Here is a 22192-nt window from a genome sequence, read left to right as displayed (position 1 = left end):
AGCACTGCTGCAAATTCAAGTTCCCAGGGCAGGGAACTCTGAAAACCCCCAAATTTGGGCAATTGGGGTTTGTTTCCCCACCAGGGAACATGGGGCCCCTTCAGCCCCTATGAACAGCCCCTATGACAACACCCGCCACCCAGAAGGGAAGAAAACGCGAGCAAAGAGAAGCTTTTAATTGTCATTTACTTTATTATTTTGTAAATGTGAATTTTACAAAGCGTTTTACAATTAATGATCACATTGTTGGTTTTTATCTTTATTTTTTTAAATGGATTTCTCTTCATATGAAAACAGCTATGAGCACAGTTCCAACTCGGGTTGGGGGGGTCTTAATCTTTTCTCTTTTATTTTTAGTTACTGATATATCGTGTCAGCCATGGCTACAAAATAACAGTCTTAACTATACAGAGTAAGAGCACATAAATACTAGTGAATAATGCAGGATCAAAAATAAAGTAAAATAAAAAGAAGCATCGTTCGTGGCTGAGCCAGCTGAGGAACATAATTCAGTGGTACTGCGAGATTTCCTTACAGCACAGAAAGTCTTTAACAGTCATGAATTACAGTACTACTTCATACCCTATGAAGACGCTTTAAAAACAACCTTGTACTTTAAGTCCTTTTTCTTTTTCCCCAAACATTCCGTCCAAAGGATTAATGTTCTATTTGAATCAAGTGCCATCCAAATGTTCAAGTCAAAAATATTTATAACATTTATACTCAGTTGTTCTTTATTTCATTTTTTTTGTCTGCTAAAAATAGTATTGCAAGTTTTGGCTTTTACCTTGACATAAAAATCACATTTTTTTTTTTTTTATTTTTTTTTTAAATATTTTTTATATATTTTTTTGTTTTGTGCAAAACGCTTTAACAGTGGAAGAAACTCGTCGGGGGAGTCGAGGGGGTTTCAATGCGGGTGCGTTGGACCTCGGCCCCTTCCCCGCCAGGGACTCGGAGCTTTTTGCAGCCCGTGGGATGGACACCGGGATTCACCCCCCGGGGGGCGCTTGGGGGTCCTCCCGGGGCCCCCCGGCCCCTCCCCACCCGCGATTTGGGGCAAAACTGCGGGGGCAGAGGCCTGAGGGCCGCGATGCTCCCCCACGCCACGGGAATTCCAGTTTTGGGGAGGCCGGGTTGGGTTGAACCCCCCGCGCGGCCGGAGGAGCCCCCAGGGGAACTTGTTGGGCGAAACCACAGTTAGAAGGATTGAACCATCGCGGTGACACAACGGACACGCTCCCCGGTGACACCGGCCCCGTCCCTCCCGCTGAGCCCCCCCGTGCCGGTGTCACCGCGGCCAAAGCGGCCGGGACGGTCACCGGGGTGGGACATGGGGGTGGGACACTGGGGGACCCAACGCGGGACCCGCGGGGAGGCAGAAGGTCATGCAGCCCTTCTGCAAAGCAGCAGCCCTGGGGACGGCGGCGTTAATTGGCGCTAACGAGGAGAGGGGCTGGCTCCTACTCTATATGGCAGCTGCAGGTAACTCGGACGCTTACGCTCGGTTTTCTTTAAAGGTGCTTGGTATAACTTTAGATATATAATATACATGTAATATTGCTAATAGTCAAGCATAAGAATAAAGGTGCAGACATACCATAAATACTGATGCTTCGGTTTTACGCTACCAGACCTAGACGAATGCAGTTTCCTATTCACATTATAAAGCAGCCCCAAGTTCTATAATTTAAAATAGTGTCGTAAACAAAGAGGAGGAAGGAGTCGCTTATGATCTGATCTTCTTAATCTCGTTTTCCTTGGAAAAAATGATCAAAAAATTCTAAGGCACTCAGGAAAGCCGCATACAATCGATGGACTGCTCTGTTCTCACCCTACATTCAGCATTTTAAAGGGGTTACTTTTTTTTTCTTGGTTTTTTGTTGTTTTCGGAAGAATACAATCATTATCATATAACATCTTCAAACATATCATTAATCCTCCACACACAGGAAACATTAGTGCAAAATGCTTGCCCTCATCTACCAGATAAGGAAACAAAAAACCCAACGCCCTTCACATTGTAGAAGTTTGCCTTGCTAATAATAATAATTAATAAAACAAACCCAAATTAAAAATAAAAATAAAAGAAAGGAAAAAAAAAATAAAAGCCCCAGAAATATACAGGAAGTTGTGCTAGGTATAAAAATATATATTTTCACTGTGCAACTTGACTCTCTTCAGACTCTCTGTCCTAAGCCATTCAAGTACTTCTGCTGCTGCCCCCGGGGCCCCCGCCGGCCGGCTGGGGTTGGTCCGGAATCCATCCCTCAATCAACTGCGAACCCCGGCGGGGTCACCCTGCTCCCCAAACCCCAGGGCCAACCAGGAGGAGGAATCCTTTGCAATATCTTTTATATATATATATATATATATATATATATGCACAGACACACAGAGAGGGGGCCAGCGTTCGATCTCCGACGCCTGGATCCGCTCCCGCCTTGCCTGAGACTTTTGGCAAACCCAAACCTTTGGGGAGGCGATGAGGGAGCGGGGGGGCCCTCAGCCAAACCGGACCCCCTGCAACCTGCCCAAGAGCTGCACCCCAGCAGCCACCCAGGGGGACAGGGACACCCCCAGGGCCAAGGACCTGACCGGCTCCATCGCCTCGGGGGTGCTGGGGAAGGAGCCCCCCAGCTCCGCTCTTGGGTCCCCCTGCTCAGGTTTGTTCCCCCCGCCCCGAGCTGCACCGGCCTCGGCAAGAGCCCGAGTTTTGTTCGCTGCGGTGGGTGAAGTGCAAATAGAGCCCCCGGCCGCGCTGGTCCCGGAGCATCACGCACCCCGCACCGCGGTGCAGCCCCAGCAAACCGTGCCGAGAGCCCAGAGCGGCGCCACACTCACCATGGAGCCTTTTCTCAGGGCAAAGAGCAGTAGAACAGGCTAAACGCCGGACAGCTTTGTTCCTAGGATGCAAAAAACTGCTTCAAGTATCGAAGAAAACAAAACAAATGGCCAAAAAGTTGGGTTCTCCTCTCCCCGCTCGCCCTTTCCCAATGGAAATACAAAGAAAGAAGAAAACCCTGAGCAAAGCGCCGTCTGGATTCGGGAACCAAAGCAGGAAAGACAAGAAGAGCGCAGCCACAGTCGCCTTCAAAAGTGACTTTTTGTGCACCTCGCACTTGCTCGTAGTCCCAAACTTGTTAAAGAACAAGCTGTAAATGTCATTAAAGCAGGCCGTTTAGTCACAGTACAAATCATAATTAAAATTAACAAAATAATAATTAAAAAGCCACACTTGGCTTTCACATCCCTGACCCCATCCCTTGGGTGACAGCACCCAGAGCCCCGCGGGGCCGGGTCTGCGGGGGGACAGTCACTTTGGGGGTTCCCAAGGCCACGTGGGCAGCGAGCCGGGGCCGAGCGGGTTCCCACCGCGCTCCAGGGCCACCCGTGGGTCCCATCCCCGTGCCCACACCACCGAGCCAAGGCCAGCGGTGCCACCAAGGCCAACACAGCCTGGGGACACCGGCTTTCAACAAGAAACCAACAAATAACTCACACTGGGCTTTTCCCCAGAAGGGCCTGTCTGGAGGATGAGCAAGAGGCGAAACGCTTCCTCCTCCCCAACACCTCTTCACAAGAAGAAGGGCTCAAAGCTAATTTATTATTATTTTTTCAACCTTTCTGCATCCAATGCACTCCAAATTATTGCAAAGTGCGAGCTCATCCGGGCCGGGGAAGAGAGGAGGGGGTGGCGGGTGAGCCCCGCGCCGGCGGCTGCGCCGCACTCCGTCTCCGCTGCGGATGCTGCGGGAGTGATACCAAGAGCTCGCAGCTCTGGAGCAAGACCCATGTGCTTTCCGCACTGGGATTCCTCCCCAAGCCCTTCACTGGCAGCTGGGGGGGGCTACATCCCCACCTTGGTCCCCCATTGCCCCGGGGTGATGGGGAGCAGCGGGTGACACGAGCGCGTTCACCCACGCAGCGGGTGACGCGAAGGTGCGAGGAGAAGCAAACAAGAAGGAGTCGCGGGGAGGGAGGGAGGGAGAGAGAAACCAAACCCAAAGCTCAGCCGTCTTGGGAACAAAAAAGCAACAAAATGAACAAACAAACAAAAAAAGACAACAACCACAACACCGGCCAGGGTCTCCACCTGCATTCCACGCGCTCCTCCCGACACGCGCCAGCCCGAACGGCTGCGGAACCATCCCTGCTCCCGGCAACCGGGTGAAACTCCCCGAGACAGCGGCACCGAGCCCCCGGGGGCTCCCTCCGACAGCAGAAACCTCCAACGATTCCCCCCACCCTGCCCCACTTGGCCAAAGCCCCTCTGCTAGAGACAAACGTCGCCAGTCGCAGCGCCCGTACCCAACACACCTCGCTTTCCTGGTAAGTGACGGTCAAACTTGCTTTAGAGGACAAGGTTATCGATGGCTTTACATCTGAGCTGAGTAATGGATGGGGTGGTGATGACGGGGTGGTGGTGGCTGGGGGGTGGTCAGCTTTTCTCCTCCCCTTCTTAAAATAAGAAAAAAAAAAAAAGAAAAAAAAGGAAAAAAAAAAAAAAAAAGAAAAAGCTACGATCTTCTAGACTAACCTCGGGAATATCAAAAAAGGAGCCCAATATTTTTTTAAGTAGGTCGCCACAGACCTAGTCGTTTACAGTATAACGAATGCGATTATTTCCTTCATAAATTTTAAATACAAGCAGAATAAAAATCACATTTTTTTCAGGCAACAGTAGCAGTTCAGTAGGTAAGTGGCTTGATCACATTTTTTGTTTTGTATTAGTAACGCATGCAAGCAGCTTTAGTATTACAGATCCCTTATTTGTTCGACCCTCTTTATAAAGTCCCTCCGTAAGTACCATCTTGTCTTCTCACGGGAGTTTCGGGCCGGCTGGAGGAGCCCGAGCCCTGTTCGAAAGGTTGCGGAGTGCTTTGGGTATCCGATGCCATCGCGTCTGTGGCAGCCGGCTCCTGGATCACCGAGCCAGCCCCTTCGGCGTCCTCGCTCTGTTCGAAGGACTGGTTGGATCCGTTGCTCAGCTCCACGTTCACCGTGTTAGTTCTCAAGGCTACTATAGTCCCCGAGTCGCTCCTCCTTTCTGCATAGATTCGCTGCTCAAAGACCTGAGCAGTGTTGGGTTGGAATTCGGGATCCAGGGGGACACTGTTTGTGGTGGAGCCCATGACCGTGCGGTACATCTCCATCCCCTCCGGTAGCATGGACTTAATCTTCGGCAGCCAGCGCTTGCGGACCCGGCGGGCGTTGGTGCACATATCGGCTGCGATAACATTCATCTCGCTTTCCTTAAAGCTCGGGGCAAAATTCTGACAATACACTGCAAAGACAGGGATACAGAGAGCTGAGGGTGCGGAGGAAGCGACACCAGGGCAGCACAACGGTGACCGCAGCCTCTGCCCCATCCCAGACACGTCTTGGCACGGGCTGGTGTCACCTGTGTGCCAGAGCTCTCGCAAGGACACTCTGACAGACAAGGACTCCTCAGCTCGAGTCAGGGACAATCAAGAAGGATAAAACCAGAAGGCACCAAAAGCCCAGGTGGCATGGGGAAGGGGGCTGGAGAAGGACCACTCGCACCCCAAAGGAGCCACAGCACGCCGGGGTGGCCAAAACCAGAGATGGACATACACGAGCTCAACGCGAACCCCTCAACAGCAGATCCACGGACGGCTCTTACAGCCGTGGTGGCGCAGGCACAGCTGCGGGGCTGGGAAGCGTCACGGCTGCTCGTGATCAAGCGGTGGAGCCCACAGGCCCATCCTCTGCCCGACCCACACCGGCCACCGCGGGGACAACCGCACACGGCCCAGCGGCCCGGCCAGCGTGGCTGCTCCGGCATCCCTGGCACAGCCCGGCAACCCCCGGCCTCAGCCCTGCGGGGACCTGGCACCCGGTGTGATGGAGCAGCATCGTCACACGGCCATGGGGAGTGACTATCAACGGGGAAAATCCACAAGTCACCTTATGCCCCGAGACACGGCAGCGTGCCATAGGCGCTGTCCCTGGGCAGCGCAGCCTTCCCAGCCTCCAAAACCCTGTGCAAGCCTTGGCAACGACCAAGGAAGGTCAGGACTTGGGGCTCTAACAGGGCACTGTCTCAGGAGGGCACCACGCACGAGCTACGGGCAAGAACCAACAGCGCGGTTGAGTGATTTTGTCCTTATGCATTGCACAGCCGCTGTCTTATCCTTTCTCTCCATGTGCTGCAGATCTCAGAGGGCGGCTGGAAGGCCTCTGGAGCTCAGCAGCACAGCAATAGTTAGAAAGGAAAAAAGATTTATCCTCCAAATCTTAAAAAATAAATAAAAATTGCTTAGAGTTTCAACTTCCAGCACAATAATATTTATATAGGGATGTACTATCCAGAATCCAGTGATGTGAGAGAAAGCATTGCTTTCCACTGTATATCATGGTAAACGGGCCTCCCTGCACCAACCCATCAGGGTTTCCTACAGCCCTAGGGGTAGGAAATCACCGCCCCGATGCCCTTCTTAGAGCTCCTACCAATAAAATAATTCACTGCAAAATCAGTGCTTTAAAATATAGCAAAACAGTCAAGTAGCAATGTTTTATATTAAGATACTGCCAAACTAAAAAAAAAATCTCACTTCAGACCCCCCCCAAAATAGTGCAAAATAAAAATAACTTAATTTTCCTATAACCTGCATTCACTATACATAGTTTCTGCTGTCACACAACAGAGGTGGCCTTCCCACTTAGGTTTGGCGCTGCTCTGGGCTGCTGTTCCAGCAGAGCAGCGGTCAGTCTCTGTCCTTACGTTTGACTGCGTTGAGGACCCGGCTGTCCAGGGGCTTCCTGCTGGGATCGCTGGTGGAGGAGCGGATCCCCGTCCCGCAGCTGTTGGCAAGCGTGTTCCTGCAAGAAAGCCAGAAAGGTCCCTTACACGGGGACTGCAGGGGACACCGTCCTCCTCCCTTCAGGTTCTTATGGAGGGATCAACACGTTATGTGATTTTAAGGTGAGGAATTGGAAAAATGGGTGCTCAGGTTCAAGTGCCTTTGAGAAAAAGCACAGAAGTCAGCGCAGCATATACAGAGGGTGAAGCACTCACAACACGTTATCTCTTAACGTGGTTAAGACACCAGAAAATAAACCGAATCCCTTGGGAAAGCACGAAGAGCACGTACCGATCAAAGAAGGTGGCCAGGAGCCGTCTCAGGAGAACCTTGTGTTTGACACCGGCACATAAGTGGCAATTCATCAGCTGCCCGCGGGTGATGTAAACACCGGAGCCTGGAGGGGTGCAGAGGGAGAACTCAGAATGAGGCCCTTGCTGTGCCGCCAGCACCGGCCCAGGACAGCAGGACTTTGGGAAAGCTCATTGGGGACTCTTACCGCAGTCCCTTGGGATCTTGGCAAGCCCCGGGTTATCATAATTCCTAATTTTATCCGCACAGTCTATGGATATCACATGAAAAGACTCTTTTTTCCCTTTTTTCAAAGACACACAGTGCAAGGCTTCATTCTGTGATTTTATATGTACAGATCGGACTATTTATTCTTTCTAGAGGAAGAAAACCCCAAACCATTTGGCCTTTTCTTTTCTCAAGCGAAAGATCACAGAACATATAACTAGAAAGAAAGGAAAACTAACCCGTCTAGCACAGGAAAGGTCCTCATTTACTCTACAGATCTGTTTCCAAAAACCCCAGGCCATCACCTCTTGATACTTCTGGTGAGCAGGGAATTTTCCTTCTAACGCACAGGAACTGCTGACTTTGAAATCCTGTCTTTAAGGATGTTCTCTGGAAGAAAAGGAGCCCCTGCCAAAGCGGTTTCCCACGGCCGGGGTCTGGCAGCGCTTTACCGCAGGTTCCTCATCAAACACTTGTACTTTGCGCGTAGCTCACAGGGACCGAACGGCTCCTGCCTCGGCATTGCCTCGCAGGCCGTTATCCCATTTGTCAAGTGAGAGGGTTTTAGTAGTTGCTTTTAATTAAGATTAAATAATGGGTTGTATTCGGATGCAGAACGCTGTTCTTAAGATAGAAAAAACATCTACTGGAGAAATAAAATGACCTCCTGGATTTCCAGGAAAGCCGATGGGTGATCGTCCCCAACCCTCTGGGTGCAGACAGAGCTGCAGAGCAGCCCCCGCCCGGGCCAGACCCCACCAGCTCCCCGAAAATCACAATAATGGCCCCGGATCTCCGAGCCATCCCCTGTCTGGCCAGGTTCCTCCCATGCGTTCTCTTCCACACGTTATATTTGTCCATCTGCCGTGCCACGATGACCACCAGGGTTGCTGAAGACCCTCTTGGAGAGAGCTGCTGAAGTTTGTAGAGTCAATCGTGGCATGAAAAACCAGAGACCAAAGGAAAAATACACCAGGTCCAAGCCAGGAATGAACTTTGTTCAGCAGTGGTGTTTGAAGAGATAAGCCATGGGGGGAATGCCAGACGCTACCCAGGGTAACTTCACTTTAATAAATACAAAATAACCCAAGCGGCCACTATCGGTTAGAGATATTAATCTACTTTTTTGTCTTTTTCCAGATTGAAAAATGCAAATCAAACAGAGCTGCCTCAAGCCAATTTGCAGCTCTCACTGTGAAAATAACCTGCACCACTTGATGGTTTTAAGAAGGCTCGTGTAAAATGTACATGGGTACCAAATGAATATTCCCAATACGAAATAAACATTTGTGGTTGTCTGCTGTGCTACAGCATGTGCGTTTGACTCCTGTTTCACATCAAAGAGCTGAAACCTTTCTGGGCATCCTCTGAAACCCAGAGTCCTCCTACACACTGACAATAAAATCATGCTGCTCACTAAGAATTAAATGACCAGAAAGAAAGGACAAGTGATTTGGATTGACTGTGCTGCCACACGTCCTTTTGTACCTAGGGCTCTACAGGTATTAATGAAACCTCCTCATCCGGGCAGCGGGAACGGGCTGTGGTGCCAAATCAGTTCATCTACACCAGCAGGATCAATGGCACCATCTCCCACCCCGGGTTGGCCAGAAATCCTGCACAGAGTAGCGAATTCTCCTCCCCAAATGAAAATAAAGAGAAAAGAAAGGACCGGACCCAATTCCTTCTCTCCCTTCCTACTGCAGCGATTCACAGTTTAGTAACATTCTCAATTTGTGAAAAACTTTTAGGGTGTTTTCAAACCTTGTTCACTGACACAAATTGTATCTCCATTGCTTTGCAAATCTTATAATGTGATGGTTTGGGGTTTTTTGTTCTAAGATCTGCACATCTAAATCAAAATACAATTGCAATGCGGCCCACACCAATCAGGAAGAACACAAGCTGCAGAATTCAATTAAAATGCTAAATTAATTCAATTGAATAAATCCTGTTAATGACACATTTTTCCATCAGCAAATTAAAGGAAACTTAAAACTTTTTGAAGGATGATTGGTGATGAATAATCCAGAAAGGCACAGCAAGGGCACACGAGACGCACGACTGCAGCAACGGTGCAAGATGAACACGTTTCGGGAAGGAAAACAGCAGTAATCTCCAGCATTATCAAGCAGAGAAAAGTTTCTCCCTCATTACCTGCAACAAGCTCAAGTTTTTCTCCAGGATCTCCTTCCGAGTAGAGTTTTGGGTGGCAGCGGTATCCGATCTGACTGATGAGACTGGCTGGGAGAGCAACGAGATCCCGTCGGATGAGGACACAGGAGCGGTTCTCCAGTGGGATCTGCTCTGGCTTCTCTGGAGGAACTTCAAAATTAAAAGGGAAAACCATGAAAACAGTTTATTATGCAGACACAACATTAATGAAAGGTCAGATTTTCACTTTTGCAGGTAGCTCTTGGAAATATTCCTCCCCGCACCGGAGCTATCGGCCATGGGGCAGATGCCACTTGACTGTGTGGAAACATCTGGTCTCCCCCACCATCCACCACAGTGGTTTCATGTGCATGTTCAGGTTCTGTGAGAGGGATTCTTTCACTTTTCCTAAGTTAATGAGTTATGAAAATGGGCACCTCCGTGCAGCCGGCATCGTTCTGGAAGCGCAGCACACGGAGCTGGTTCCTTGGTGCCCCCACAAGACGGGCAGGTGACTGTACCAGGAGTCTCTACAACAGGCGATAAATCACCCGAGGTTGTTAAAGACCTGCATCGGTACCATAAATACTTCTCTTGATGTTTGCTTTTCCTGCTGAAGCTCAAACCCAGACTGTGTGGGTATACCCGAGGACAGAACCCACCAGCACCTCCTGCAAGCTGCAGCTCACCCCCCGAAGCACCTTCTCTTCCTCTGCCTTTCGCAGGTTAATGTTCCCTCTTGATAACAAGAGACCCCAACCAACAAGCCAAAAAACATCATTAAGCTGTGGCTTCCAAGCCAAATCACTGGGTTTTTGCCAGGATGCAGCCATGACTCACCCCAACACAACACCCAGAGCATCCAGTAACATGGGATGGCTGTAAGTACCAAGATGTCCCACAGCACTGGGTCCTGTGGACATCCCGAGGATTCCCTTTCTAAAGCACATTTACAAGTGCAAGCGCACAGGCTTGCTTAAAATGATAATCTTTCACAGCAAAAGAGGCCTGACGGGTGGGAGCAGCGGCAGCTCGGAACAGCAGCCCAGCTCCACAAGATCCATCTCTTCTCCCCAAAAACATTTGATAACGGGTCAAGTGCAAACCCAGCTCTGTGCCTCCCTATCTGTGAATACAGAGAGAAGAAAACAACCCAGCGATTAGCGTTCCTGCACTCAAAATGTCTCCTACTCGGGAGGTGTCCTTTCCTGCAATTATTTCGGTGTTCTGGGGGCCACTTTTCCACTCTCTAGATAATATTACAAGTTTTGCAGACTTGTTGCTGCAGTAACCGAAGGGCGATGGCTCCTGGACAATGGGAGCAGTGTTCTAAGTGGGACATGCCCCGCGACACCCAGCACGGGGCTGGGACCGTCCCCTCCTCACCATCCCTTCCTAAAAACCCCGAAAAAGCTGGAATACGGGGAGGATGCCCCTTGTTTATGGAGCTGGACCGAAGGAGCAGCGCTTCCTCCAGCGATGAGGGACCAAAGAGCAGAACAACCCACGCGATGTTTTGAAATGAACTTCTCTTGCCATCATGGCCCAATTACCCGTGCAAAGCGCTTTGCGGTGCTGCTGTACAGACCCACCGACACACGGAATTGTCACCAGCTGCAATATCTCCCTGTTTAACACACTCCCGAGCATCCAGACACCTGCTCCGTGGAGATCGGGGTCATCTCCTGCTCATGCAGAGGGAGCATCTGAAAGACCTCCTGTATTTCTGCTGCTTTCCAAGAGTGATAAGCAGAGTATATCCAAGCAACTCCTAGGACTTCTTTCCAGCTTGAACAAACCCAAAGCAGAGGGGCATGAGGTCCGGGGAACCCGAAACCACGCTGTGCTTCCTCCATGGGCTCTCTGGCCAGGCCTGAGCATCACCCAGGTGGGCTACAGCACAATAATTAATACAAATAAATAGGAAACAAAACCAAGTGTGAATCTCCACGGGAGAGGAATGGACACGGCAGTCAGCTCAGAGTCCTTGGCAGGTTGAACCAAAAGGTAAAGTTTACATTTTTTTCCTTGTGAAATCAAATACTTCATAAAGCGAACTAAAATTCAGGCTAAAAAGCCCAAGCGTAACTCAATCCGCTATTCTATTTTGGTTACATCTGTCCCGCTGGCTCGCTGTCTATAAATCTCTTATTAAACACGGGCATGAATCATTTTCTTGGACTTTGTTTCCAGTGAAGCATTAGCACGAATTCAATGATACCAAACAAAACTGACCGAAGATTCAGGCCTTTCAGTGCCACCTCAATTGAGCAGATAGCAATCGGTTATGTAAAGAAGCAGGATACAAGAGACACTTTGGTCCCACGTTTTCAAAGAAAGCCAGTCTGTTTGGCCTTTCTGCTCCGGAGAACAGGATAGTATTCGCTTCTAATTAATTTGTATCTTCGGAGGGCAGCGGTTCCTTCCCTTTGAATGAAAGGGGCAAACAATGCAAAGTATTGTTTAATATGGTTTTGTTCACGACCAAGAAAGGAGCGGAGAGGGGCAGGAAATGGTGACGGAGGAAGCGACGAGAGCTGCCAGCCAAACACTGTGATATTTTATTTATTCAGATATATGCTTCCATCTCAAACTTCTATGGATGCTGCGTCTGGCAACAAGTGGTCAAGAATGGGAAATATCCCCAGTTTTGGGGCTGAAGAAGCAGCTTCAAACCACCTCACTGGTCCACGCTCAGAGGAAAGCTGGAGTTTGGGAGTTCTTGGCTTTGCCTGATGCTGGGGCACATGTCCCCCTTGTCCCCAAAACCTCAGAAATCCACTACACCACCCCCCTGCTGAGCCCGTGATGGTTTTCGTGACACCAGGATGGTCACACATCCCGCCCAAGGTGCCTGGGGCCAGAAATGCTTTAGGAATGGGATTCTGAGATGCAGAAACCAACATGGACCCACAAGTCAGGAGCCCTGGTCCACCACAACGGCTACAAAACCACCTCCATCTGCTCCACCGCCCGTCACCACGTACGCAAACACGTGGATAATTCCCTCCTGTTCTCTACACGGCAAGAAGTTTCTTTGCAAACAGCGACATTTTACAAACATTTTTATCCCATTAGCCTATTTTCCACTGGCAGTGGGACTACCCCAAAAATAGCATCCCTGGCATCGCCAGCATCTGTCCGTGTGCGTAAACCTGGGCCGCAGACGACACACGTACGCACTGCGAGAGAGATATACGATAGGGTCCCAACCGGGACGGTTTACGTCTTACAAACAGCACATTTATAACAAAGTACTGGAATGCAGAGATTTGATTTGTGACCTATTTATACAGGGAGGTAACCTGGAATTAGTATAGGAAAAGTACTACTGGTTTATAAATACCCCTATCTCGCCTTCAGTTTAGATCTCAGCCAGGAGTGAAACATCTGCCAGCCTAAAATTAAACATCTGTGTTTTACAGGGAGGAAACCGGGGCTGGAGGTTTAATGCCAAAAAAGGCCAGGGGCTGCGGGTTCTGCCGTCCCCCCTGCGCCGGGACGGGCGCTGCCGGCTCCCATCGGCACGTCCCGCAGCAGGGCTGCCTGCAACCCCGACAGGAACCCGCAGGAGAAGCGTCCGGGTGAATAAACACCTTGTTTTCCCAACACAACCCCAGCAGCTCTTTGCTGGGGAGCACCCCCCGTGCGCAGCGGGGTCGGACCGGCCCCGGTCCTCGCAGGATCGAATCACCGTTCCCGCGGTTAGAACCGGCTACTTCATTACAGCTGCAATTATCCGGTGTCGCCAGCCGCGATTTCCAGCGCCGCAGCGCACCGGCCCCAGGCTGCGTCCGGCCAGAGCCGCTCATTGCGCATTCCGGGCTGTTTCTTGCCCTCTTTCCTTACTGTCAGGAATCAGAGGCCAGGAGAGAAAACTACTCTCTCAGCTAATTACCACAACTATTCTATAATGGCTATTTTAGATGAATTTTTAATGAAGTGTGCTCTTGTCGGTTCAGGATTTCATAACTTTCAAGCCCAGCCTTTACATTCCAGCCATTTGCTGCACAAAGGTTCCTCCTCTCCGCTGCAAACGGGCGCAGCAGGAGCAGGGGAGGACGGACCCTCGCGCAACTTCGCCTGCGCCTGTCAGAATTCAATTAACTGCATCTGCTGAGCAGCGAGCTGACTGACGAGAACGCGGCTCGGCGCAGAAGAACGCCGAGCATCTGCAAGTCCTGCTCAAACCCACTTCAGATCAGGCCCACGACGCTGTAATTAACAAGGATAAAAATACTTTCCTTTTGTTTAATATTTTCTGGAGTGGTGCGTTTCTCAGATCAGATGCTAGAAACCTCGTTAAGCCTCACTCGTGTCCTTCAGGCCCATGTGTTCTCCATAACCAGCCCTAGTTACAGAATAAGGAGCCATTTTACTGATGCTCCCAGGCTGACGCAGCAGCGGGCGGGCAGGGGACAGTGGCAGTGGCACTGCGGCCACCAAACGCGGCCAGAGGCCGGTGGGAGCCGATGTTCCTTCTCCTGCCTCCCTCTGCAAGCTGCCACCCTGCCTACTGACACCTAAACCTACTCTGTGTTTAAGACCGGGCTTATCCTCTCATTTATCTGCAGCTCCTTTTGCAGGTCCAGCGCTTTTCCTGGTCCGTCACACCAGTGTCACCGCTGCAAGAGGGACATCGCAAAGACTTTCTCCTGGTTGCCTCTTCTACCATCCAACCCTTGGCCAAGGTGACCATGTGCTCCTTGTTGCTCTAGTCCTGGCTTTGGAGATCCAGCGTGGTTCTGACTATAAAAAGGGGTGGAAAAAACTAAATAACGCCATCCTTGGAGCAAGAAGAGGCTTCGTGCCCCCCGGGCTCAGCGGGGTCCTGCAGTGTGTGGTGATGCTCAAGGCGGGTGATGCTTGAGGTGAATGATGCTCAAGAGGAGCGCAGAACATCAACCACCAGCATCCCACCACCTGCTCGCCAGCATGAGCTCAGCCAATGCATCAGCAACGAAAAAGTGGAGAAAAAGGAGGAAGAATAAAGACAAAAAATCTCTGAGTTTCAGGGCTTCAGCTGCTGTGCTCTGCTTTGGCTTTGGTTTTGTTTTTACAAACGAGGCTCTTGGAAACCTTGGCAATCACTATTTTAAAGGGCTCCCCCCTCCCCCAGGCCTTTGTAAGGCTGTCAGGATCTACACGCCAGGAGCAGGATTAGCTGGCTTCTCTCTTCCATCTTATGGTTTTATTATTCTGCACCTTTTGAGGGTACAGTTTATCCCGAGTAATTAAAACACAGTTAGCTGTACAAGTCCAAACCATAATGGAATAGCTTAGGTTTTATTTTTTTTAATCTCTTTTTTGTGTGCCCGCTTTTCCAGGAAGCCTGATACTATAGCTGGCTTACTTAAAACAGGAAACTCCCTTGAAGCGTGCTGGTGGGGGAGAGATATTTTAGCAGAAATGTGGTATATTAGAGCCTTACAGCAGCGCTGTGCTCCCCACCTGTTCCTTGGCATCGTGACATGGGTCAAGTCTATTCTCTACGGAAAACAAGCAGGAAAGCTTTGCTGTGAGATGCCCGGCTCTGGCACGAGGGCTGGATCTCCAGCGACAACCGAGAAACCTGCTCGGATTTTCCCTTTTCCAATGGGAACAACTCCCACACCACAAGAATTAGGTACAGGTGAGTAGCTGCTGCCTGTCCCGTCCCGGGGCTGGTCCTGCCCTCGCCTCCGGAATTTATTCTGTTCTATTACAGCGTGAACTGGTCCTGTGACAGCGAAGGAAAACGCTGTGTCCACAGGTATAATCCCACTGCTCTGAAGAATAATGCTCACGGCAAACCCACATTGGTCACTGGGTGCTCTACAGTGGGGAAGCACAAAGCAAAACAAACCCAAAAGCAGCGAGCAGGAAACCAGCCTGATTTCCCTCGGTCTTGGCAACCAGGGGGGACAGCCACGGAGGGGACCCCAACCTTGTCCCCATCTCCCGATCCTGCTACCCCTCGCCCGTTTTGGACCAAGCTCTGGGATGTGAAGCACGGCAGAGAGAGCAGACGGGCTTTTGAGGCTCATTTTCCACAACTGGCTTGTCTGTTTTCCTCAGCAAATATATTGAATAATAAAATAGTAACATCTCTAGCAGTGTGCTCTCCCCCTTTTGCACATGGCTTGGTGAAAATGCTTGGAAAATATAGCTTATCTGCTTGGTGCCTGGCAGGGGGACACGCCAAGGGGACACTGGGATGGGATGGGTTGGTGTGTGGAGAGGAACCCACTCTCAGTAATAGGGAAAGCCTGGCTTTAAGTGACAGAACTGGTCATATTTGTCAAATCTTCTCCCTTGCTTAGGAACAAAATCAAACGCCTTTTAGGAAAGCATGCCAGCTCTTCAACAAACAACAGTTAAATATTTGCAAAGTCGGTCCGGCAATATCAGCACAGAACCGCGGCGGGCAGAGCAGCTCCAGGCAGAGGATGCTCCGCGCTGCCAGGGCGGGTGGGACGTCCCTCCAGGGCAGCGACCGCGGATCAAAGCTGCAGCACAGCGCCCTGCAGCTCCTGGGCCAGGCCCCGCGCAGGATGCCGCGAGTTCCACCTGCAGCGACCCCTCGAGCATCTCCCCCTCCGGTCCTGAGCCCCCTGGTCCTCAGTCTGAGCCCCCAAACTGCCCGGGGCCGCGGGGTGCTGGCCTGAGGAATCACACCATGTCCTGAGCTGGGAGGGACCCACAAGGATCACCGAGTCCAACTCCTGTCCCTGCACAGGACAACCCCACAGTTCACACCTTGTGTCTGAAACAAGGAACCCCCGCCATATCCAGGCACCAGCACCAAGCCCACCACATGCGTCACTTTCTGCTATACGAATAACCAAACGAAGCCCCCTAAAATACCGCTGAACAAGCCCAAAACTCCCTGTGCTGGCTGGAGAAGGACCAAGCACAGAAGGAGAGCACAAAACCCAAGGAGCGAGAAGTCCATTACCAGAGTAGCCTCCCGAGGACTTGATGTACATCTGCCCGTACTGCTCCTCCACCATGGTGTCGTACGCCTCGTCGTCCTCCTCGTCCTCCTCGTTGTGGTAGGAGGTGGGGCTGTCGGTGGTGGGGATGCTGCTGGCACCGGGGCTCGTCCGCTCCCCCTGCGAGTACTGGACCTGCTGGACGTTGGGGATGAGGGTGGCCAGGTTGGGCATCCCGTAGTAGGAGACACGGGAGAGCTTCAGGGGAGCGGCGTTGGGGCCACCAGCAGCTGTCCCCTCCCTGGCGCCGGGCTCGAGGGGCCGCTTGCCGGGCAGGGCCGCCGCCTGCAGCTCCAGGTTCTCGTGTTTGACGCGCGTGAGGAGCGGGATGGGCATGGAGGGGGACATGACGTAGGGCGCCGAGGCCGACTGCAGCTGGTTGCAGGGACTCTGTGGCTCCGAGCTGGGGTCTTCGATCATGGTGGTCTGAGAGTCACAGTGAGGAGAGCTGACCTTGAACATCAAGTCCGTCCCTTTCTCCACGATGTGCTGGATCTGCAGGAAACCCGCCGTGTACATCACCACCAGCTGCTCGCTCGCCGCCATGGTCAGCTTCCCGGTGTAGCAGAAGGAGAGGATCTGCTGGAAGCAAGCGGGGGGGACGGTTCCCGGCAGCTCAAAGGCGTTTTTGCTGTTCCCACTGAACAAGTCTCGGAAGTAGAGGCTGCTGGCGGCCAGGACTGCCCGGTGAGCCTTGAAGGCCTGGCCCTTCACCACGATGGACACATCGCAGTACAGCCCCAGCAGCCGCTGCTCGTTCAGGCAGCCCAGAACGGTGTTCCCGAAGTTGGGAATCTCTATGTGCAACATCTGCGACATGGCTCAGGATCGGCTGGAGCTCCTCAGACATTCAATGCAGGAATATCCAAAGTAGGGCACATCTGAAAGAGAGGAGAAGGCAGGGAGAGAGGCACAGCGTTTTTAGACAGTTCGCCAAAGCAGAGGAACCCACCTCACCCCACATCAAAGGCTCGAAGCCAAGCTCTGAGAGCCCATGCGGAAAAGCAATTGCTTGTAAAAATTACTTATCCGTGTTTTCAAACAATGTTAGAAATGCTGTTGGTGGATGGCAAGGGATATTCCAAAAAAACGCGAGTATTTTCTTCAAGCTGTGGTCTGTTTAAACCAGCACCACTGATTTATTCCCCCGGGGGTTTTACTTTATGCAGGAAAATCTGAACGGTAACGGGAGAGGAGCGAACAGCACAGCAAACATAAGATAGACAAATCTCCGGTAGCATTATATAAGAAACACAACAACCAGTAGCTATGTTGAAACTACAGAAAAGATATTTATAAAACAATGTGCCATTCTGCCTGAAATAAATACAGGATTCTGCCGGAGCGACAGCTCCCAGGAAAAAGCACTTTGAAAAGCAATCTTCCCATTCGCACCAGAAAGAGGGAGCATTTCAACAGTTAAACCCCTTCTCAACAGCTTTATCCTCCAACAAAACGAGGCTTATCTCCAAATTAAGTCAGATATTTGAGCCCCAATAAAACAAACCAACATGCCGCAGCGAGCCGCCTACCAAGTTGTCTTCTTATTTTTCTCCCCTAAAGCCAAAGCGGGGCAGGGGGGCCCCCCACCCAGCCCCCCCCCAGCCCAGCGGCACCGGGGACCCCCCGGGTCACCTCACACCGGGCTCAAGGTGACGGCTCCGGCTCGGCCCCCCCGGCTCATCCCGCGCGGCCGCCCGGCCAGGCCGGCTGTACCTTTGGGCCATGGGGATAATTCCTCCTTCCACGCAGCAAATCAAGCCTGGGGGGCGCAGGGAGCTCAGCCACGACCCCCGAGCCCCGGCGGGGCAGGTGTCGGTAGCGCAGCCCGTGCGCCGAACTCCAAACCACCGCGGATTCACCGGCACCAGCTGGAGCACAAACCCCCCCCGTCCCTCCCTGAGCTTCACGCAAGAGTCCCGATTTAAAATCCCGTTTGCCTCAAATGCTACTGAAGCAAAACTATGGTTAACTAGTACTGAAAGCTCCTAAGAACAACATAAAAAAAAAGAAAGAGAGAAGTTTATCTGAGAAAGATTTATAAAAAAAAAATCTCCTCCGAAAAGAAAATAATAACCCACAAAGAGCTGCTCTGTTCCCACTGCTGGGGAGAGAAAAAAAAGTCCTATCTGCAAGGCCACGGGGTAACAGGAAGAAAAGGGAACACACTCAGAGCCAATTTAATTGTATCTGCATGGTTCAAAAAAATTCTCCCGAGCGAGAAGTTGCCGGTGGCTGCGGCGCCGGGAGCGAACGTACCTTCGGCAGCACCGCTCGCCGGGGGGATCGCTGCCCCCCGCGCCCCCCGTGTCCCCCCGGCCGCTGTCGGCAGCACCGGCGACCGCTCGGGGGAGGAGAAATAAAATATAGTATCAAACCCTGGGTTTGTATGTGCTGCAGCTCAAGCTTTTACCAAGTCAAATCTCCCCGGCAGCGCACAGCATCCAAATGAATAGGCCGGATGCAGATTAACATTCAGGCTGCTCTCTGCAATGAATAGAGCCCTTTGATTAGGGACCTGAAGTAAATGCCAGTTTCAAACCGAAGCTTTAAAAACAGAGAAATATCAGTGCCAGAGGAATGCTCTCAGTGTTGGTACAAGACAGACTTTTGATGAGTCACTGCAATGCAAACAAAGATGGCAGAAATACTGTACTGTATGCTGATGAAATGCTTAGTGGTGCCACGGCAACTGAGACAGGTTTTAAATTTATAGTGCAGTTTTGCATATGAATTACGCTGTAAACTGCCTCCCCTGCCATCTAGTACATCCAGAGTGTCAAAGCATTTAAACTATTCCAAACAGTCTGCAGAGCTGGCACTGCTGCTGGTTAACTCCTGCGGATGGAGGAAGGGATGAGAGCATCTCCCTGCACCCCCCAGCGCCGCCCTGCACCCCCCAGCATCCTCCTGCACCCCCCAGCGTCCCCCTGCACCCCCACCCCACGCCAGGAGCTCCTCAAAACCACCCACCCAAATGCACAGCTTTGGGAATGCCCAAATCTGCCCAAAATAAAGGTGCTCATGCAGCCCCAGTCCTTATTCCTGGCCCCCAGCCTTCCCCCCCGCCCCATACAAGAAAGCCTTTCAAAGGCAGGAAAAATGTTTACCCCTTGGGGAAAGCTTCTTTCAGTCTGTGGCTGAATCCACTAAAAGCAAATCCATTTGCTTAAGTAATGAAATCCTAGTCACATTGTCTCCTGGATTCAGATTTTAAATTACCTTCGCGTTTATTGAGCATGTTTAGTGCTTTTTTCTGGGAAAGAGGGTGGGGCCTCACTTTGCTTACTTCTCTCTCGCCCGGAGCGCTTTTATTTCTGCTATTGCTCTTAGATTTGTTTCGATGGCCCCGCTCGGATGGTCACACACAGTTAAAATGTGAGAGATGAGAGGTGAAGCCGTCCTCCCAGGAGAAGAGTGCGGGAGCGCGGACAGGGCAGCGAAGCTCCGGCACGACCCCCCCTGCCCATCACGCGCTTCCACCGTCCAAGCAGACGTTTGGTGCATTAGGTTGGAGGCCGCAGCAGCAGAAGCGCCGCTGAGCGCCCGGGGCTGGCGATGTGCTGGTTTTGGCTCCTCCAGCAACCTCCGCGTCCCACGGGACCCGCGGTCTCCCAGCGCCCCGCAGAGCCGGGATTCTCCAGCACAGGAGCTCCAGGAGTTGGGAGAGCTCAACAAGTTCATCCAAACCTGGCGTCGGGACAATGGGATCTCTGGCTGGTGGTGACGATGAGGTTAAGGCACCAAGGTGACATCCTGCAAGGAGGTCAGAGAAGACGCCTTGACAGCCAAGCCCAAGAGCTCTTCCAACCACAGCACTGCCAACCTCCACCGGAGAAGGAGAAGAGTCGCCATGGCAAGCAGATCCACTCCGGATCTGTGAGAATTACTGTCGTTAAATGCGCTTTGCTGAAATGTAACTTCTCCCCCCAGGAGCCTGAAGGAAGCCTTGGCCATGCGGGTGGCAGATGATGGTGGAGAAGGATCCATCTCCTCCTCTTCGCTTCCAGCGATTGCTCCCTTAGAGCTGGAGGGACCAGGGGGGCACTGGATGGGACCCCTTTGAGCCCCGTCACAACCCCCTGCCCTGGAGACACCCCGCACCAGTGAGCTGAAAAAGTCCAAACCGCTTCAATAAACCATGGGCCAAGCCTGCTGGATTTTTGTTTCTTCCTCCTACCTCTGTCCTGGCCTTTTAATGACCAGAATATAGAAAAAAACCCCCACAAATGAAACCAAAAGAACAACCCAAACCCCCTAAAAAACCCCAAGAAATAAAACAAGACAGTCTTGAAAGCAAAGGAAAACCTGCCCACCAACCTTGAAAACCAAGGAGAACCTGCTCACCACGCGACCTCTCATCCCCGAAAAACAACAGCAACAAAATATTACTGTGACTAGATAGTGAATGCAATAACACTTGATAATGTCTAACTTAAAAATATCCTCTACTAAATATGCTTCAAAAAAACACCAACAAAGCCAAAGCACCAAGCTACTTTGGGATGGTTTGAAATGCCTTCGGTCCATTTGACACAGGGAGAACGGTGCTGCGGGAGAAATGACCTTTGCAGTTACACATGTACACTGAACTTTGCAAACTCGGCTCCCACATTGAGCTGCACCCAGGGTGCAGGAGGAGCCCCCAGTGCCACCCAAAAACCCCGCCCGTCCCCTTTGGGCTGCCGTGCCCTACAGGTGACAGATGATGAGATGGACACGTCCTACCAAACGGGAAAACTGGGACAAAACTGCATGAAAACCACCCCCTTCCGATCATTTCAGATACGCGACCATTCAAGCAAAACATCATTTTGTTTCCTATTCGCAGCCTCTTTTTTTTCCACCTCTCGGATATACCAGCCGATTTGCACATGTCTGCACGATTTTTGTAAAGTCATAGCCTTTGTCACAAGATGCTCATTAAAAATGCAGCTGTTATTTGATACAACTTGCCCAGGAGTTTGAGAATCCTCTGCCCAAGCGCTTTGGGGAACAAACAAACAATAAAACCAAACCAGGTTTGCTCTTTTCTAAACTATTTTCCTGCTCCAAGGCCTGAAAGGTTGGGGCAAGGCGACAATAATAAAAAAGCACCGACCTAGAATAAGATGCTGGCATCAGAGCTCCCCTCGGAGTTATCAGGAATCATTAGATAATGTATTTAAATTGTCTTTTTCCTTTAGCCAATGTACAGAGGCTTGTAGACTTCACCCTGTTCCCCCCAAAAACCCCCAGATCCCCAGTTTCCAGCAGAAGAGGCGCTGGGGGCAGCTGGGGCAGGGACAAAGGCAGCCGGACCGCGGTGGGGGACAAAGCAGCCAAAGGGCTTCACCCCCCCAGCCAAAACCCCTGCAAAGAAAAGAGCTGAAAAGTCCTGCCCTTGAAGGCCCCAAAGGGTCAAAGGAAACTTTTCTTTCTTCTGTAAATGAGGAGAGAGGGGGGCAATCCCACCCTTGGATTTGAGGTTGGCAGGGGGATGTCACCCCACAGGGCAGGGGCCCCAAAGCCGCCCGTCCCCCCAAGCGCTGGGGTGTCACCCACCCAGCTCTTGCTCCAAGCTTTTATTCCCCCCCCCCCCCCCCCCACTTTTAATGAAAAGGAAATGCACTTTTTACATAAGCCCGAAGGAAAACACGCAACGGCAAAGCGCGAAGCTGACGGTGAGGTCCCGTTCCGTCAAATAAACGGTTAAATACACTCCAATAACACGCACTT

At 51.4% G+C, this 22192-nt stretch overlaps 1 protein-coding gene across 3 annotated transcripts in view; it reads right to left on the bottom strand.

The window, feature by feature from the left end:
* Positions 1-256: 256 nt before the first annotated feature.
* The window catches only part of NACC2 (NACC family member 2), a 52703-nt gene continuing 30767 nt past the window's right edge, over positions 257-22192 (bottom strand). For all 3 annotated transcript variants that reach the window (XM_082067601.1, XM_082067602.1, XM_082067603.1), the window contains exons 2-6: positions 16438-17355; positions 9504-9671; positions 7119-7224; positions 6749-6846; positions 257-5287 (exon numbers count right to left, since the gene is read on the bottom strand). In XM_082067601.1, coding sequence (XP_081923727.1) covers positions 4788-5287; positions 6749-6846; positions 7119-7224; positions 9504-9671; positions 16438-17293 — 1728 coding nt within the window. In that variant the 5' untranslated portion in view covers positions 17294-17355 and the 3' untranslated portion in view covers positions 257-4787. The remainder of the gene's footprint in view (positions 5288-6748; positions 6847-7118; positions 7225-9503; positions 9672-16437; positions 17356-22192) is intronic.

The sequence above is a fragment of the Streptopelia decaocto genome (genome assembly GCF_964273445.1).
Source record: "Streptopelia decaocto genome assembly, chromosome: 17".
Classification (NCBI taxonomy): domain Eukaryota; kingdom Metazoa; phylum Chordata; class Aves; order Columbiformes; family Columbidae; genus Streptopelia; species Streptopelia decaocto.
This window is presented reverse-complemented; position numbering and strand designations above follow the sequence as displayed.